Source organism: Lolium perenne, chromosome 6 (genome assembly GCF_019359855.2).
Source record: "Lolium perenne isolate Kyuss_39 chromosome 6, Kyuss_2.0, whole genome shotgun sequence".
Lineage (NCBI taxonomy): Eukaryota > Viridiplantae > Streptophyta > Magnoliopsida > Poales > Poaceae > Lolium > Lolium perenne.
The window spans coordinates 131517081-131535812 of NC_067249.2; the positions used below are offsets into that span (position 1 = coordinate 131517081).

The window sequence follows — 18732 nt, forward strand, 5'->3', positions numbered from 1 at the left end:
CACCCCCCCCCCCGACCTCATCCTCTCGTGCTCACCCCGATCCGGTGTCTTCGCCGGACGTTCTTCCATCTCGCATCTATCTCCCCGGCCGGTGGTCGCCATGGCCGGCAGTCGTCGAAACGTCGGGGGGAAGGAAAATCGCGCACACACGCCGAAGAAGGCGCCCGGCTCGAAGAAACGCCAAGGTAAATCTGTCGGTGATCGGCTTGTTGTTGTGTTTTTCGGATGGTTAGATCGAGAGATCGGTTTTACATGTCTACCACGCCCGTTTGACCTATATCTAGATCTTGCATATTTGATAGATCCAATCCCGACATCATACGTATAGGGTTTATCGTTTTTATTGCAGAGACAATTATGCCGTGCTATACAATCTTTGCCATCCCGCTGCTGTACAATCTTTTGCATAGACAATTGTTTGCAGAAACACTTCCATGAACTAATTCCATCCGTTGCGAAAACAGCCTGACGAGCTACGGTGAACAACGATATTGCTTCGGACTTTTATTCCTCGGTTTGAGGGAAGCGAGTTTGATCTAGAACAATTGTTTGCTGTTTTCTATGGAACTAGTTAGTTTGCACGTGCAATGCACGTCTTAACAATGTAATGAAGTTTTTTTAATCATGTACTTTGTTTCATCAGTCTATTTATTTCCACAATTTTTGTTTATCTATGTCTTTCAAAAGTCAAAAATCAAATTTCAACACATATCTGAACTTCTATCAGCACAAATCTGAACTTCTATCAGCACATATCTGAACTTCTATCAGCACATATCTGAACTTCTATCGGTATAGGACTGAACTACCGATACCTCATTACGTGCATACCAAGCCCGCCAAGCAACCAGAAGGGTAGTATCCACCATGTGAGGTGGTAGTTGTCCAATAACAGACTGAAACCAGCTATCAACAGACATGCATAATTCAGTGTGCGAGGGGAGTCTCATGTGTCAATTATTTGTTACGAGTAGATATCTAAAAGCACATGATGTCCCTTAGCCTGGCATATGCCCCCTCTTATGTTTTGTTCGCCGACATCATACGTAGACTCTTATGTTTTCAATCATTTGCTGATGTACAATATTTTGCAAAGACAATTATTTGCTGTTTTCTATGGAATTGGCCCCCTCTTATGTTTTGTTCACGCTCCGCTCTTCCGATTATTTCAGCGGAGACACAAAACCCCGTCAAGCCAGCATATGAGCTTGCCAAGGAGAAAGAAATGCAAGAAAATGTAGTACGCATGGAAAAAAAATTCGCTGAAAGAAATGGACCTGGCCACAAATTTCAGAAAGATTTCTCTGGTTTTGCACGTACATTAGTGTATGGTGGGGTACAAATAGGAACTAGTAACAATCTAAAGGACACAGACTGCAAAGAGATGGAGGTCGAAGAGGACCCTTCCTATGAACCGAATCCAGAAGAGATAGCTACTGCTGATGATGATCTTCTTTCAGATGAGGATCAGCGCACTATCGGCAAAACTTCAGCTCAGGTCTGTGGAACTATGTCTGAACTATGATAGGAAATACGTACATGCTAAATGTTTCCTACTAATGTAGCCTCTACTTTGCTTGCAGATAGTTGCTTCTTCTGCAATAGTTGCACAGAAGAAGCGATCCATACCTGAAGTTGCACCATCCAACATTGCAACAAGATCAATGGCAACAACTGAACCTGAAGCTGGGTCATCGATGAGCCGACGGCCACTGCTGGTCTGAACACTGAAGGAGCACCCTCACCTAACCAGATCATGACATCTGGAGGCAGCACCTCATCTCCTGAGGACAATCAAATTGTAAACTTTGAGCGGCAAGGTATGAAAATTTGTAAAAACTAAACACTGTACCGCATATTTTCATATAAAAGAGAATCATTTCATATATCTTCTTTCAGAGACATTGACAACATCTGGCGGTAGTAAGAGAAAGAGAGGTGGACGCAGACGTACCATGGGCCATGGACTACATGAGTACACAAGAAGACATGGTGGCAATAAGATGCCAATTGAATTCACTGCTTGGTGTCGGGAGACCCAAGGATTATGTCCAACGACAAAGCCGAGCAATGAGGTTGGTATTCACATCCGTGAAAAAATGCCGCTTGCAACACACTGGACACAAGACAAGAAAGATGAAACTCTCAAACATGTCATTCCTCATGCTATAAGTACGGTAGCGGTGAGTCCTGTACAATCTTGGTTTAACCTAATTAGTATGCTACATGATCAACTATCTAAGAATCTACCGATTAATGCATCACTATTTTGAAGGGAAAGTTTAATATGGACAAAAATGATGAGGTGGCTCAAGATGTGTGCACCGATATGCTGCAAGTTAGTATTCGGCGATTCCGATATAGGCTTAAAAAGGAGTATTGGCCGAAAATTAAAAATCTCACACTTGGAGCAAGCATATCTCAAGAAGCCAGATCATGTAGAAGAGAAAAGCTGGAAAGAACTGGTGAAAAGATGGTTTGATGAGAAGTACCAGGTACATAAACGTTATTCCTTTCAATAACAACTCTTTGAATTCTTACATTTCTACGATCTGGATAAATAAAATGCATGTCTTGAACATAGGAATTTGTGTGTAATAAATGGAAAGAACAGAGAAGTCGTGAAACAGTTCCATACCACTGGATCTCGAAGCTATGTTGCTCACTGGGGAACATCTAGTAAGTGTTCTGAATTTCCCAATACAGTTCATACTGTCATACACAGTGTACAATGGTAATGTGCATTCTACATTTTTTCAAGCGAGAAGGCTAAGCAGGAAGAAGAAACCTCTCCAATTGAATTATTTAGAATCACACACACTAACAAGGATAACATTATGAGTGCTGAAGCAAAAAGTGCATATGTAAGAAATATTTCTTATTAGCACAATATAATATAATCCAGTTTTGTATGTTGTCCATGCAATGATTGTAATCTTTATGCGGGATCAAATGGTGGCAAAAAAGCGGTGCCACGCAATGAAGATGAACCTGATTTGACTGATTTGCAAATTGTTCAGCTAGTTACGAGCGAGAAAAGCCCATCCACCACCTGTGCAACAGCACATTCCTACCAAGATTGGGCGTCGCAACAAGTTCCAGGAAGTCTTCTGTCTCAGCTACACGCATCCGAGAGCTACAACAAAGACTCGCGGATCAAGAGCAGAACTCCATACGAGCGGCTGAAACGTACCACGGTGAGATGCGAGCAAGACTGCAAGAACAAGATGAAAAATTTGAAGAGATCGTGAAGAAGCAGGAGGAAGAACTTGAAGCTGTGAAGAAAGCCCAAGAAGAAAAGACTCGCTTATGAAAAGAGGTGACGAAATGGATGCCGTGCTTAATTTGCTCTTGAGGACATCCCAGCCACCATCCATGTCTCAATCCCAGGGCAACTAATCTATTGCACCACCGTCCTACAACATTATTAATCATAGGTCTTTTAATTTCTTTGTGTTCTAATTGTAATTTTCTTATGAATCTTTCGGTCTGTGAGAGACATATATACTTCTTGTGCCACCATTTAAGTATGATATTTATTGTCTACTTTTTGATATTTCGCCAGTTTTTTTGTTTCCCAAATTTCGCAAATAATTCAAATGCTCTCAAATTTTGTCAAATTCAAAAGGTGACGGAAAATGTCACAACGTCACTATTAAATGAAACCACGTGGCACCAATTTCTGGTCCCACTTGTCAGAATTTGTGGGTCCCACCGATCGACATTATTGGGACCCATATGTCGGCAACAACAAGGTCCCACTTGTCTGAATTTTGTGGATCCCACCGGTCAGAATATTGTGGGTCCAGCTTGTCATAATATTTTGTGGGTCCCACCAGTCAGCACCATGCCGGTCCCACATGACAGATATCCATGTCAGCGCCGTCGGACCCATGTTGTCAGAAGCCAAATGGACCCACATGTAAGGCCACGTATGCTTTTTTTGGACCAATCAGAAACTTCCCAAGATTTAGATATTGACGAAAGTTGCAATTTTTCGTGACAAACCTGTCTGTCAACAATGAACCTTTGATGTTGACGAATTTGCAGGTCGTCACCATCAAACATTTGACGTTGACGAAAAAATGCATACCGTCACCCCCGATATTTTATGACGGAGCTTCCTTGACGAACCCCATGACGATCAAATTTTGTCACCGCGAAGTAATCCTTGACGAAAATTGGCCTTAACATGACGAAAGTGATTTGTCAAAAAAAAATGTTTTCCTTTGTAGTGTCATCTTCAATATATGCTTCATATTTAATGTGGATTCATCTTAAATACCTCATCTTGGATTCATCTCGGGGATTTATATTGTATTATTGACAATGGCTTGATCTTAAAAGGCTTCACCTTATATGACGCCGTGGCTCCTTTAATTTCTTCCGCCGACGTCACGGCTAACACTCGGGGGCTCGAAAACAACTTCGCCCCGGGTCACAACTGCAACACGACGTCTAAGCAACAATCATGGCATCACCCCGGCAGTGCTCGGGGGCTCGGCTATCTCTTCATCAACAATTTGATGGCATTCACTTTCGCTATTCGGTGGTTTCTACTTCGGCTCGACTTTTTTGCTGCACTCGAAAATTTCATCACACATCAACTCCGCTGTGCCCAATAAGCTAAGTGTTCCTTTATTTTCACATAAAGTTGATTATCATTTACTCCGCCGTGCCCAATAAGTATTGGCGAGGTGCTCCCTCGTCAGGGGTGGTAGGGAGAGACATTGACAAGTGGGCCAGGTTGGTGGGAGGGACGTGGAAGTGGACTGAGTTTGGTGCCGGTGCGCCCCAGAGCATCCCTTGGTATAGGGATCGTTTGGGGCTCGCCGACACTTTTATTGGACTCGAGCTTACGTGGATTTTGTATTGGGAGCGCCAGTGTAGCCACTTTCTCTCCCTAGAACCCCAATAAAGCTATTGGGCTCGCTATTGGAGCCGCCGGTGGAGATGCTCTAAAACCTTCCTCCCGAGTGAAAGAGAACATTGCATAGCTTTGTCTCATGATAAAGGTACATTTTTTTTGAGGTGCATACGTATTTCGTTAGATCAAAGACGAGTACACAACATGTACACACAGACGCGGAACGGTCCATAGGGACACGTAGGCCCGCACACTTTGCAGAAAGAACCCCCAAAACAGAAAAATTACAATGAAGTCATCGGGGAACTCTACATCAGATCCAATCTTTAGGGATTCGTAGCATAAAAAACAAAAAAATCCTACCGCAAGAACGAATAACAAGCCAATATCTAATCTACTAGATGGTAGCAATTAGGTGAAGATCAACATACCCTCGAAGATCGCTAAGCGTTAAATAGATAAATCTCGTGGTTGATGTAGTCGATCACTTGCCGCTTTTAAAGCGCGTAGAAGATCTTCACGGCGCCACAATCGGGCAGCACCTCCGCACTCGGTCACACGTACGGTGTTGATGACAACGTCCTTCTCCCCATTCCAGCGGGCAGCGGGTGTAGTAGATCCTCCTTGGAATTCCGCCAGCACGACAACGTGGTGATGGTGGTGGTGGAGATCACCGTAGGGCTTCGCCGTAAGCACCGCAGGAGAAATAGGGAGGAGGGAGTAGCTAGGGTTTGGGAGAGGGGGCACTTGGGGCGTCGACCTTGGGTGCCCTTGGTGGTGCGGCTGGCTTGGTGTGGCCGGCCCCCTCCCCTCTCCTCCTTTTTATATAGGTGGGAACCTCTAGGGTTGCCGCAAAATCACTTTGAAGTCCAACTCCAAAACTTCCCATAATGGAGAAACCTAGGTCAAGTGGGATTGCTCCCTTTCCTTGCTCCTCGGCCGGCCAAGGTGGTGGAGTCCACCATGGACTCCACCTGCCCTCTTGGTTGGCCAGCTAGGGTTGGTGGAGTCCATCTGGGACTCCACCTTCCATAGTGATTTATTCCGGATGTTTCTAGAATTTTCTAGTACCTTCCATAAATGCACCGGATCATTCCTAAACTTGGAATATGACTTCCTATATATGAATCTTCTCCGGACCATTCTGGAATTCCGCGTGATGTCCTAGATCCCATCCGAGACTCCGAACAAATATTCGAACTACATTTCATATTCCATATCTACTTAAAACGACATCGAACCTTAAGTGTGCCACCCTACGGTTCTTGAACTATGCAGACATGATCAAGACTCTTCTCCGATAAATAACTAATAGCGGGACCTGGAGATCCATAATAGCTCTCACATATTCAACGATGACTTCGTGATCGAAAGAACCATTTGCATGCGATACTGTTGTCTCGCGACATTTTACTTATCTGAAGGTTAATTGTAGGTATCTCTATACCTAGTTCAACCTCGTTACCGATAAGTACTCTTTACTCATATCGTGATATGACATCCCTTGTGAGCCAGTCACATTCTTGCGAACTAGTTGGATGACATTCCACCGAGAGGGCCCAAAGTATATTTATCCGTCATTTGGATGGCCAAATCTCACTCTTGATCCACGTGCTTCAACCCTATACTTTCTGAACACTTAATGCCACCTTTATAACTACTCATTTACGAAGTAGTGTTTGGTGTCATCAAATCATCCATCCGGTGTAGGTGATTAACATGATCTCATGGTCGAAGGATTAGGTTACTATGTATCTTAAAGCTTGAAGCACAACAAACTTAATGAATTGATCATATGCTACGCTTACTATGGGTGTATGTCCATCACATCATTCACCTAATGATATGATCTTTTTATTAATAGCATCCAATGTTCATGGTCATGAAACTATGATCATCTATTAATCGACAATCTAGTTTAACAAGAGCCTTACTAGGGACTCTTATGTTTACAGAACACACAAGTATTAATGTTTCCGGTTAATGCAACTATAGCATGGGATGCAAACATTTATCATAAGCACAAAGATATAATAATAACTATTTTATTATTGCCTCTTGGGCATATCTCCAACACAATCCGTCGCCCGACTCCGGCGCCGCCGCGGCGAATACCAAGAGGCCGAGGAGCGATAGAAGCAAACTCGCCAGAGGTCGACGCAGCTCCATCGCCACAAATCGGCTTTGTGAACCTCAATAGTGGAGCACCATAAGTGCTCACCTTGTCGTTGCGGATCGTCGGTTGGGGCCTAGCCCCGAGCTCGTCATCGATTTCCGCATACAAACCACCCCGTAGACCACGTCGAGGGACGGCATCGGATCCGCCAGCCGCGGACCACAAGCCCCGCACGGACCTCGCCACCTCCAAGACCAGCGCCAGCCCCACAAGACCAGCGACGACAACTCCTGTACATCTTTGATCTTCCCGATGGCGCTGGAGGAGACGCCGGCGTGACGCGGACGAAGACTAAGAACAAACTCCCCCAGCGAGATCCCTGCCAATGCCTCAACGATCTCGCCCGGGAAACCTAGATCCTCCATCAAACCTTGACGGCAGAGACACAACTCCGCGGCTCCTCAACGCCGCACAACAGCGCCATCGAGGCGGTGGCCCGGAAGAACTTATTCGCGGCGGCGGCGACACCGACCAAACACCGCCCGCAAACCCTATCCTACACCTATCTACGCGCTGGCCAAAGACCACCGAGGCTTCCTCCCCCACCCACCACCACCAGAGCGACGAGAGGAGGGGAGAAAGCCCCTGTCTTCAGCGGCGGCGGACGGAAGGAAACGTGTGTCTCCCCTTTTCGCCTCGTAGAAGAGGAGTTGCTGAAAAAACGGATTCACTTCCCCAGCGTGTACTGACTCGGTACAACTTTTGTTTCTCCATGGTTATGTGAATCAATTTATTTTATTTTTTGATGGGTGTAATTGATATCTCTCGATATTAATATATTCCCTTTATCGAAAAAAATGCATTAGATGGCCATCCACTGGATGATCTATTTACTTATTTCTTAATTATGTTTCTACCGTATTTATGGACCTTTGCATCGCATAGTCATGTGCAACCATGATATTTATATTTGTATTGGAACTGCTTCATGAGTCAATATCAGGAGAGTATAGGACTGTAAATTCTAAAAATTTGGTCGCACATGCGTCTACGGTAATGATGACTTTGTGTTGGAATTGGGGCGTAGAGGGCCGGCGAGGAACTGGCCCAAGGGGTAGCACAGACTTTAACGTAGTATACTACGTCCGTTTAAAAATAAGTAATAAGTGTTTTAATTTTATCTAGGCACAAATGTATCTAGTAGAAAATTTCTACCTGTATAGACAGTTAATTATTTTTGTTTGAGAGAGTAGTAAACAGCAACACATCGCCCGCCATTACCAAGCACTGGGAGTTTCTTCCTTCTCTTGGTAACTACTATAGTCGTTTGATATGTACATTCTATCAGAAAAATCTATTGTAGAGGTCAGGGTATTATTCTTTTTTTTTAACAATTAGGAAAATCTATCTTTTACCACGCAACTCAGAAAATATCCTACACCCTAAGCAAAATATGGCTGTCCGCAAAAACAAAATTATAAACTAATTTTGCTTCGGGACAAATGAGGTTAGGTCAGCGTGTGTACCACATGGCTCTTACACAATGGGTGATCAATCAAGAATTCTATTAGTTAATCAGTATGCACTGAAAGCGAGAGAAGAATCACCACCAATTTCCACGAATTGAGATTTGCACCCCGTCGTCTAATCCACAAGACGATGCCAAATACTCCAGATGACGAGGTTTCTTCAGTTTCAGGCAAGTCCTAATAACCCCTGAATTTGTGACCTTGCGGTTTGTCCGTTGCGAGCTGAAAACGCTCCCCTACTAGACGCGACGGCGAAGAAATATTAACTAGAGACACCTACTATAATACTACTGCGCTATATGCGATTATATATATGCTTCCCTGCCGGAAGAATCAAGGAGCCATCAACGTCCCTGATCGATGGAGTCGCAGGGGAGAGGTTGCGTACGACGAGATGCAGATGTTGATAGAAATGGCAGGGGATTCTTTGCTTTGCTTTCTGGGGAATTCTCGGTGTTTTCTGTCTCTCTACCTGGTTTGTTGCGCTTTGTGGAGACGCATGTATGCGTGATGTGCGTCCATTGTGGTCCTCCCGGCTACCTGGGTGAAACGGGGAGAAGAAAGGATGGGTGAAGATTCGGGGATGATATATGTCTTGTCCTGGCGTAAACCAACAATGTTTTTACCGTACGCATTGGTCCATTGTATATCTGCAAGTTAACTCCTACTCCAATTTCACTCTCATCCTTGTCTAGGGAAACCCTAGCCGTAGTTGCCCCGTCCCTCCTCCCATCCAACTCCCCGTCACGGTGTTAGGATGCTGGCAGGTAAAGACGCTCCCGACGGACAACGGGGTCACGTCTCCTTATCCGTTACCAATAGGGGCCTCTGGCATAGCGTGGCGGCGGCCCTAGGAGTTGGTTGCGCGCAAGGCAGAGGCATAGATTCCTAGGCGGCTGACGGATGTGGGGCCATGGTGGCCGGGCTGGCGGTGGCCCGGGGGTATCACAAATGCCGTGGGGGCCTCGTCTCTTTGGGTCTGACAGGCTAGGCGCTGCCCTATTGCCCAGTAGCGGAGGCAGCAAAAAAAATTAGGTATGGCCAGCCGAAGCAGTGACGTACACAACAACATTAAAATTGAAAGTTTTGTGAGTGCGAACATATGTATAGGTTGAAGCTAGACAAATTTAGGTGTGGCGGAGGCCAATCCTTGCCAGATTGCTGCCTCCGCCACTGCTATTGCCACTCCCACACCACGGTACGGTAGTTTGACTGCAATCACCTGCGTTGCCAATGGTGGTGTGGGAGTGGCAATATGGCAGCGACCCTGGTTTTTCGACAATTGCGGCCTCCGTTGTCGTGTGGAAGACCTTTCAAGGCATGCGTCCGTACGGGATGCACCCTCCATCTCTATACTAGGTTCGATCTAGCCCATCGGGTACTATGCGTGGTGACTCCTGTAAATACGCTTGCATTGTGTCCTTGCTGAAGGTGGTGGATCGAAGCTTAGCTTTGGAGATGAAAATCTCGAGGTCGGCATATGGTTGGACTCGTCACCATCAGCACATGTGCGCTGAAGTTTTGTAGTTTTCGTTTGTTTCTGTCCCTTCACCATAGGGTTAGAGTTTCCTGGCGGAGTTATGTTCGCTACACATATGCCTCATGTTTTCATTTTAGGGTAAAAAATGCTCGGTTGCTGGATTTTTCATTATGAGTAGAAAAAGGTTGCGTGGATCTTGTTGATAGAAACCCTAGGGGTTCGTTTCTCCTTAGAGCAAGTACAATAAATTTTAGTTAGCTGGCCATAAGGATTAACATAATACAGTATATTTTTGCCTAGTTGATGAAGAAGAGAGAAGAGTAGTGGACTCTAATGTAAGAGTCGACTCTAGCACGTGCTCCTATGCGCTTTGTTAGATTGAAAAGTGAATCATATATTGATCAAGTCATGCATTTTATAGCTTACTATTATACATCTTAGCTTTAAATTGGTTATAGAAAACTTGGCTTATAGCCAGCAGTAGGTGTTAGATGAAAGGAGCGATATCATGAAGCAACACACTACTAACACAAGTACGTATATATTACTTGCATCGGATGCGGCAAAACATTACTTACCCTGCTCGAGGATGGATGTAGCTTAAGCTTGTGGTGGATAAGTAAATGCAACCACCGTCGTCTCTCACGGTTTAAATTTAAACTACAATCACGACAAAAATTATCGAACAGAGAAGAAGTATACTGTATGTAACTAGTGCTTCATCAAATAACAAGTCATGCAAAGCTTAAGCCAAACGCGATGCTCGACGGATTACCAGACCGAGCTGCAAATTGCACACAGTGCCTTTCCACTTTCTCCTCACCGCGTTGCTTTCTTTCTCATCTTTTATAGAAAAGAGACCTCCACTTCTTCCATGGTTTTCATACTGCAGAGCCGTCCGGCCGTTGCAGTGCGTAGTAGGGTGCATCCTTCCCGTTCTCCTACATCACTGTAGAGCAGCGACGGCGAAGAGTTTCATACTTTCACGAGATTCTCTCTGAAACTGAAAATCGGCCATCCATGTCACCACCGTCCCGCGTGGGCGACGAGAGGTCTCAAAATATTGCGCTCGCCCATTCCGTCGGGTATCGGTCGGTCCACACCCAAATATTCGCCCACCATAAAACCTCGCGACCCCCAGGCTAGCTAGCTGCCCCATCGCCACCAACAAACACAACACAACACACAACCATCGATGCCCACTTCCTCCACTCCACCCGCGCCGGCGACGCCTGCGTCCGCCGCCGCCACCCCACGCCGACGCCGGCGACGCCTCCTCCCGTCCAGCGGCAGCGCCTCCTTCGCCGCCTCCCCGTCGTCATCCCCATTCTCCTTCTTCGCGCCCTCGCCGTCGCCCTTCCACCGGTTCCTCCCCTCCCCGCTCCGCGCCTCCACCGTGCCCTTCTCGTGGGAGCACCGCCCGGGCATCCCCAAGACGCCCGCGCGGGCCCGCTCCTCCAAGACCGGCGGCAAGAAGCCGCTCCCGCTCCCGCCCTCGCTCCTCTGCAGGTCAGACGACCCCTACGACCCATCATCCGTCGTCCCCGTCGAGTACGCCGCGCTGCCGGCCGGCCGCCTCGGGAGGGTGCGTGTCCGCCGCCGGAGGAGGCAGCGGGTCGGCAACGCCCTCGCCGAGTGGTGCTCCGCGTTCAGCCTCTACCGCTCCTGCAAGCGCGCCGCCGCCTGCATCGCCGCCAAGCTCAAGTCGGCGTGAATGAAGATAGGCCAAGATAAGTGCTGTGCGCGCCCGCGCCGCCATTGATGGTGAAGTCTCGCTCTCCCAGATGCGTGCTATGTGCATGTAGCAACACTAGGTATGCGCGGCCTTGCTGTAAATTAGCAAAGTTGGGTTCAGGGAGAGCATATGATTTGATTGGATCCTTTGATATATGTGCTTCGTAGAGATTTTGGTCTCCTAATAATTCGGTGGCCGTGCTGTGCTTTAGTGCACTATAATTGGATATATACAGCTTTTTTTTTGTAGCATCATACCAACCAACCTTTATCGAGCTTAATTTGTGGTTGAGTTGCTCTATGTTTTGGACGTATGCTGCTGATCAAGTCTGTAAAGCCTACGTGCGTGAATTTTATGTATATATACTTAAACATATAGTTATATGCCACCCATGCATGCACATGTTCCTGTCCAAAACGACAAGGATGCCATCCTTAATTTGTGTCGACTGTCAGCTTGATTATGTGGGGGTGGGGGTGGGTGGGTGTCCCGTCTCTTGTTAAATTTCAATCTCTCACACGATTTACCCCAGCTCAGAGCATGTCTAGCAGGTCCTTTATATTTCTGCCCCGTATCTCATCGCTTTTTCGCCCCGTATCGAAAAATTGCTAACGGAAGAGCCATTCCGTCTAGCAGACCCCGTATTTCGCCCCGTATTTTCAAAAATAAAAACCTCGGGAAGTTCATCTTCATTGATCATACTACGGATCATACATACAGATCAACGATTCTACATCCAGAATGCGCGATCCTACTCGGGGAGGTCGACTAGGTACGAGTCCGCCTCCGCCTCCGCCTCCTTCGCGGCGGCGATGGCCGCCGCCACCTCTTCCTCCTCCGCCCTCTTCCTCTTGGCGTCGTCCTTGAGGAACTGTCGTAGCTCCTTCAACAAGTCGGGGGCCTCCTCCTCCTCGCCGGCGAGCGAAGCTCCTCCAGCGCTAGTGCTGCCGCTGCTCCAAGCCTCCTTCGCCCAGCGGCGGTGCTCCCAGTCGGCGTGCCACTCGTCGAACTTGGGCCCGCTCATCGGCTTCATCGGTGGATCCTCGTTGTACCAGCGCCCGCCCGCCGCGAAGTCAACGAGCTTCGGCGGGACGTACGCGGCGCCGACGTACCTGCAGGCCGCACTCCGGCTCCCGGCGGCGGATATCTTGCATTGGCGCCGACACGCATCCTCCACGTTGTCCGGCGAGCGGGATCGCTTCGATCCGCTCGCCGGCGAGGCGGTACTGCGGTGGCGGGCGTCCATGCCGGATCTGGGGTGGAATGCGGCGCGGGGGAGTGAGGAATTGCTCGCCGGAGCTAAGTACGGAGGCGGAGGCGCAGGGCGGAGCTAGGGTTGCGAGTAAGGGGTTAACCCCTCACTCGCACCTGCGCCCAGTATAAGTACGGGGCGACGGGGCCGATTTCCTGGGCCCCGTATTCCGCCGAAACGGGCCGGCCCGAATACGGGGCCTGCTAGACGCCCCAAATCGCGCCTGCCCCGTATCCCGCCGGAATTTTACGGGGTGGACGGGTTATACGGGGCCTGTTAGACATGCTCTCAAGAAATTTCGCCAGTTGATTGCTCTCTCATCTTTTCACTGCGTCATACTAAGTTCATGATCTCCGACTAAATTTATAGTGCAAGAGAACGGCACATAATTCACATAACTAGCATAGTGAGTTTTTTTTAACAGAGCATAGTGTGTTTGATACATTTTTTACAGCATCTCTAGCAGATTTCGTAAAATCATGTACCTTAAAAATGTTTTAAAGTGTACTGAAAATTGTTTTTACGATACAGTGGGAGCCACGGCGGAACAAGTACCTTAAAGTTACTCTTTTTTTCTCCTTTTTTTCTCCTTTTTTCTCTCTCTTTCTTTTCCTCATCTTCTTCCTCAACAATGGTTCCAACTCCTAGACGAAAACCCGCTCTCGCGCCGCTCCCGCGAGCGGCCGGGAGCCTGTGGTGGCGCCCCTCCCCGACCCCCCCTCCCCTCCCTCTCCGTCTCGCCGCCGCCAGAGGGCGTCGCCGGGCAAAGCCCGCGCGGCACCGGCACCGGCGGGGCCTACCTCTCCCTCGTGCGGTGGTGGCGGCACACGCCGTCCGCTGCGCCGCGCTGGGCGTCGGACGTGGCGGCGCGAAGCTCCGGTGCGGCGTGGAGACGGCGCTCCCCTTGGCTTGCTCGTGGCGTTGGTCTCTCCCCGGAGCGACCTCGACGACGGGTGATACGTCTCCGACGTATCGATAATTTCTTATGTTCCATGCCACATTATTGATGTTATCTACATGTTTTATGCACACTTTATGTCATATTCGTGCATTTTCTGGAACTAACCTATTAACAAGATGCCGAAGTGCTAGTTCTGTTTCTGCTGTTTTGGTTTCAGAAATCCTAGTAACGAAATATTCTCGGAATCGGACGAAATCAACGCCCAAGTTCCTATTTTCATCGGAAGCATCCAGAACACCCGGGAAGGACCAGAGGGGGGGCACTGGGCCCCCAGACCATAGGCCGGCGCGGCCCAGGCCCTGGCCGCGCCGCCCTATGGTGTCGTCGCCCCTTCGACCCTCCTGCGCCGCCTCTTCGCCTATATAATGCCCCTGGATCGAAAACCCTGATGCGTTCGACGAAAACCACAGAAACCTTCCAGAGCCGCCGCCATCGCGAGGCCAAGATCTGGGGGACAGGAGTCTCTGTTCCGGCACCCTGCCGGAGCGGGGAAGTGCCCCCGGAAGGCTTCTCCATCGACACCGCTGCCATCTCCACCGCCATCTTCATCACCGCTGCTGCTCCCATGAGGAGGGAGTAGTTCTCCATCGAGGCTCGGGGCTGTACCGGTAGCTATGTGGTTAATCTCTCTCCTATGTACCTCAATACAATGATCTCATGAGCTGCTTTACATGATTGAGATTCATATGAGTTTTGTATCACTACTATCTATGTGCTACTCTAGCAAAGTTATTAAAGTAGTTCTATTCCTCCTGCACGTGTGTAAAGGTGACAGTGTATGCACCGTGTTAGTACTTGGTTTATGCTATGATCATGATCTCTTGTAGATTGCGAAGTTAACTATTGCTATGATAATATTGATGTGATCTATGCCTCCTACATATGCATGAAGGTGACAGTGTGCATGCTATGTTAGTACTTGGTTTAGTCTTTTGATCTATCTTACACTATAAGGTTACTAAAATATGAACAAATTGTGGAGCTTGTTAACTCCGGCATTGAGGGTTCGTGTAATCCTACGCAATGCGTTCATCATCCAACAAAAGTGTAGAGTATGCATTTATCTATTCTGTTATGTGATCAATGTTGAGAGTGTCCACTAGTGAAAGTGTAATCCCTAGGCCTTGTTCCTAAATACTGCTGCGTTACTCTTTGCTTGTTTCTTTGTTTCTTTGTGTTACTACTGCTGCAATACTACCACCATCAACTATACGCCAGCAAGCTATTTTCTGGCACCGTTGCTACTGCTCATATATATTCATACCACCTGTATTTCACTATCTCTTCGCCGAACTAGTGCACCTATTAGGTGTGTTGGGGACACAAGAGACTTCTTGCTTTGTGGTTGCAGGGTTGCATGAGAGGGATATCTTTGACCTCTTCCTCCCTGAGTTCGATAAACCTTGGGTGATCCACTTAAGGGAAAACTTGCTGCTGTTCTACAAACCTCTGCTCTTGGAGGCCCAACACATCTCTGAGAAAAGGAGGGGGAAGTAGACATCAAGATATTTTCTGGCGCCGTTGCCGGGGAGGAAAGGTAAAAGGTACTCACACTCCGGACCTCGGCTACCAAGCTATTTTCCGTCGTTGTAAGTACTCGAAGCTATTTCCTTTAGATCCTGCAATTGCAACTTTTTGTTTCTTGTTTACACTAGTTTGGCATAATGGACAAGAATGAGCTTCTTATTCTATTTCCTGATTTAAAACATGGATTGTTTGATGCGAAAATTAAAAAACCTATGGAATCTTATTTGCATGCTGGTAGTAATATTAGTATGAACGCTTTGAACACCATTGTTGATAATAATATAGAAAGTTCTAAGCTTGGGGAAGCTGGTTTTGATGAGCATGATATTTTTAGTCCCCCAAGCATTGAGGAGAAAATTTTCTTTGATGATACTTTACCTCCTATTTATGATGATTATAATGATAGTGGTCTTTTGGTTCCACCTGTTATGGAGGATAAATTTGATTATGATTACAATATGCCTCCTATATTTGATGTTGAGAATAATAATGATAGCTACTTTGTTGAATTTGCTCCCACTATAACTAATAAAATTGATTATGCCTATGTGGAGAGTAATAATTTTATGCATGAGACTCATGATAAGAATGCTTTGTGTGATAGTTACATTGTTGAGTTTGCTCATGATGCTACTGAAACACCTCTCTATGTGCTGAAATTTTTGAAACTACACTTGTTTTATCTTCCTATGCTTGTTACTTTGCTCTTCATGAACTTGTTTATTTACAAGATTCCTATGCATAGGAAGAATGTTAGACTTAAATGTGTTTTGAATTTGCCTCTTGATGCTCTCTTTTGCTTCAAATACTATTTCTTGCGAGTGCATCATTAAAACTGCTGAGCCCATCTTAATGGCCAAAAAGAAAGAACTTCTTGGGAGATAACCCATGTGTTATTTTGCTACAGTACTTTGTTTTTATTTTGTGTCTTGGAAGTTGTTTACTACTGTAGCAACCTCTCCTTATCTTAGTTTTGTGTTTTGTTGTGCCAAGTAAAGCCTCTAATCGAAGGTTGATACTAGATTTGAATTTCTGCGCAGAAACAGATTTCTATCTGTCACGAATCTGGGCTGTTTTCTCTGTAGAAAAATCATAAAAATATGCCAATTTACGTGCGTGTTCCTCAGATATGTACGCAACTTTCATTAGTTTTGACTTTTCTGATCTGAGCAACGGAAGTATTTATTAGAAATTCGTCTTTACGGACTGTTCTGTTTTGACAGATTCTGCCTTTTATTTCGCATTGCTTCTTTCGCTGTGTTGGGTGGATTTCTTTGTTCCATTACCTTCCAGTAGCTTTGAGCAATGTCCAGAAGTGTTAAAAATGATTGTGTCACCTCTGAACATGTGAGTTTTTGATTATGTACTAACCCCTCTAATGAAGTTTATGAGAAGTTTGGTGTGAAGGAAGTTTTCAAGGGTCAAGAGAGGATGATGATATACTATGATCAAGAAGAGTGAAAGCTCTAAGCTTGGGGATGCCCCGGTGGTTCACCCCTGCATATTCTAAGAAGACTCAAGCGTCTAAGCTTGGGGATGCCCAAGGCATCCCCTTCTTCATCGACAAAATTATCAGGTTCCTTCTCTTGAAACTATATTTTTATTCGGTCACATCTTATGTGTTTTACTTGGAGCGTCTGTATGTTTCTTGTTTTTTGTTTTGTTTGAATAAAATGGATCCTAGCATTCACTTTATGGGAGAGAGACACGCTCCGCTGTTGCATATGGACAAGTATGTCCTTAGTTTCTACTCATAGTATTCATGGCGAAGTTTCTCCTTCGTTAAATTGTTATATGGTTGGAATTGGAAAATGATACATGTAGTAATTGCTATTAATGTCTTGGGTAATGTGATACTTGGCAATTGTTGTGCTCATGATTAAGCTCTTGCATCATATGCTTTGCACCCATTAATGAAGAAATACATAGAGCATGCTAAAATATGGTTTGCATATTTGGTTTCTCTAAGGTCTAGATAATTTCTAGTATTGAGTTTGAACAACAAGGAAGACGGTGTAGAGTCTTATAATGTTTTCAATATGTCTTTTATGTGAGTTTTGCTGCACCGGTTCATCCTTGTGTTTGTTTCAAATAAGCCTTGCTAGCCTAAACCTTGTATCGAGAGGGAATACTTCTCATGCATCCAAAATACTTGAGCCAACCACTATGCCATTTGTGTCCACTATACCTACCTACTACATGGTATTTTCCGCCATTCCAAAGTAAATTGCTTGAGTGCTACCTTTAAAATTCCATCATTCACCTTTGCAATATATAGCTCATGGGACAAATAGCTTAAAAACTATTGTGGTATTGAATATGTAATTATGCACTTTATCTCTTAATAAGTTGCTTGTTGTGCGATAACCATGTTCACTGGGGACGCCATCAACTATTCGTTGTTGAATTTCATGTGAGTTGCTATGCATGTCCGTCTAGTCTGAAGTAAGAGAGATCTACCACCTTATGGTTAAGCATGCATATTGTTAGAGAAGAACATTGGGCCGCTAACTAAAGCCATGATCCATGGTGGAAGTTTCAGTTTTGGACATATATCCTCAATCTCAAATGAGAAAATTATTAATTGTTGTTACATGCTTATGCATAAAAGAGGAGTCCATTATCTGTTGTCTATGTTGTCCCGGTATGGATGTCTAAGTTGAGAATAATCAATAGCGAGAAATCCAATGCGAGCTTTCTCCTTAGACCTTTGTACAGGCGGCATAGAGGTACCCCTTTGTGACACTTGGTAAAAACATGTGCATTGTGATGATCCGGTAGTCCAAGCTAATTAGGACAAGGTGCGGGCACTATTAGTACACTATGCATGAGGCTTGCAACTTATAAGATATAATTTACATGATACATATGCTTTATTACTACCGTTGACAAAATTGTTTCATGTTTTCAAAATCAAAGCTCTAGCACAAATATAGCAATCGATGCTTTTCCTCTATGGAGGACCATTCTTTTACTTTCAATGTTGAGTCAGTTCACCTATTTCTCTCCACCTCAAGAAGCAAACATTTGTGTGAACTGTGCATTGATTCCTGCATATTTGCATATTGCATTTATTATATTACTCTATGTTGACAATTATCCATGAGATATACATGTTATAAGTTGAAAGCAACCGCTGAAACTTCATCTTCCTTTATGTTGTTTCAATACCTTTACTTTGAATTATTGCTTTATGAGTTAACTCTTATGCAAGACTTATTGATGCTTGTCTTGAAGTGCTATTCATGAAAAGTCTTTGCTTTAT

General features: G+C 45.7%; 1 protein-coding gene across 1 annotated transcript; it reads left to right on the forward strand.

Moving 5' to 3' along the window:
* The first annotated feature begins 11126 nt into the window (after positions 1-11126).
* On the forward strand, positions 11127-12127 carry LOC127334527 (uncharacterized). Its single transcript, XM_051361005.2, has one exon. The coding sequence runs from the start codon at positions 11188-11190 to the stop codon at positions 11704-11706; it is 519 nt and encodes a 172-aa protein (XP_051216965.1). The 5' UTR covers positions 11127-11187; the 3' UTR covers positions 11707-12127.
* Positions 12128-18732: the final 6605 nt, after the last annotated feature.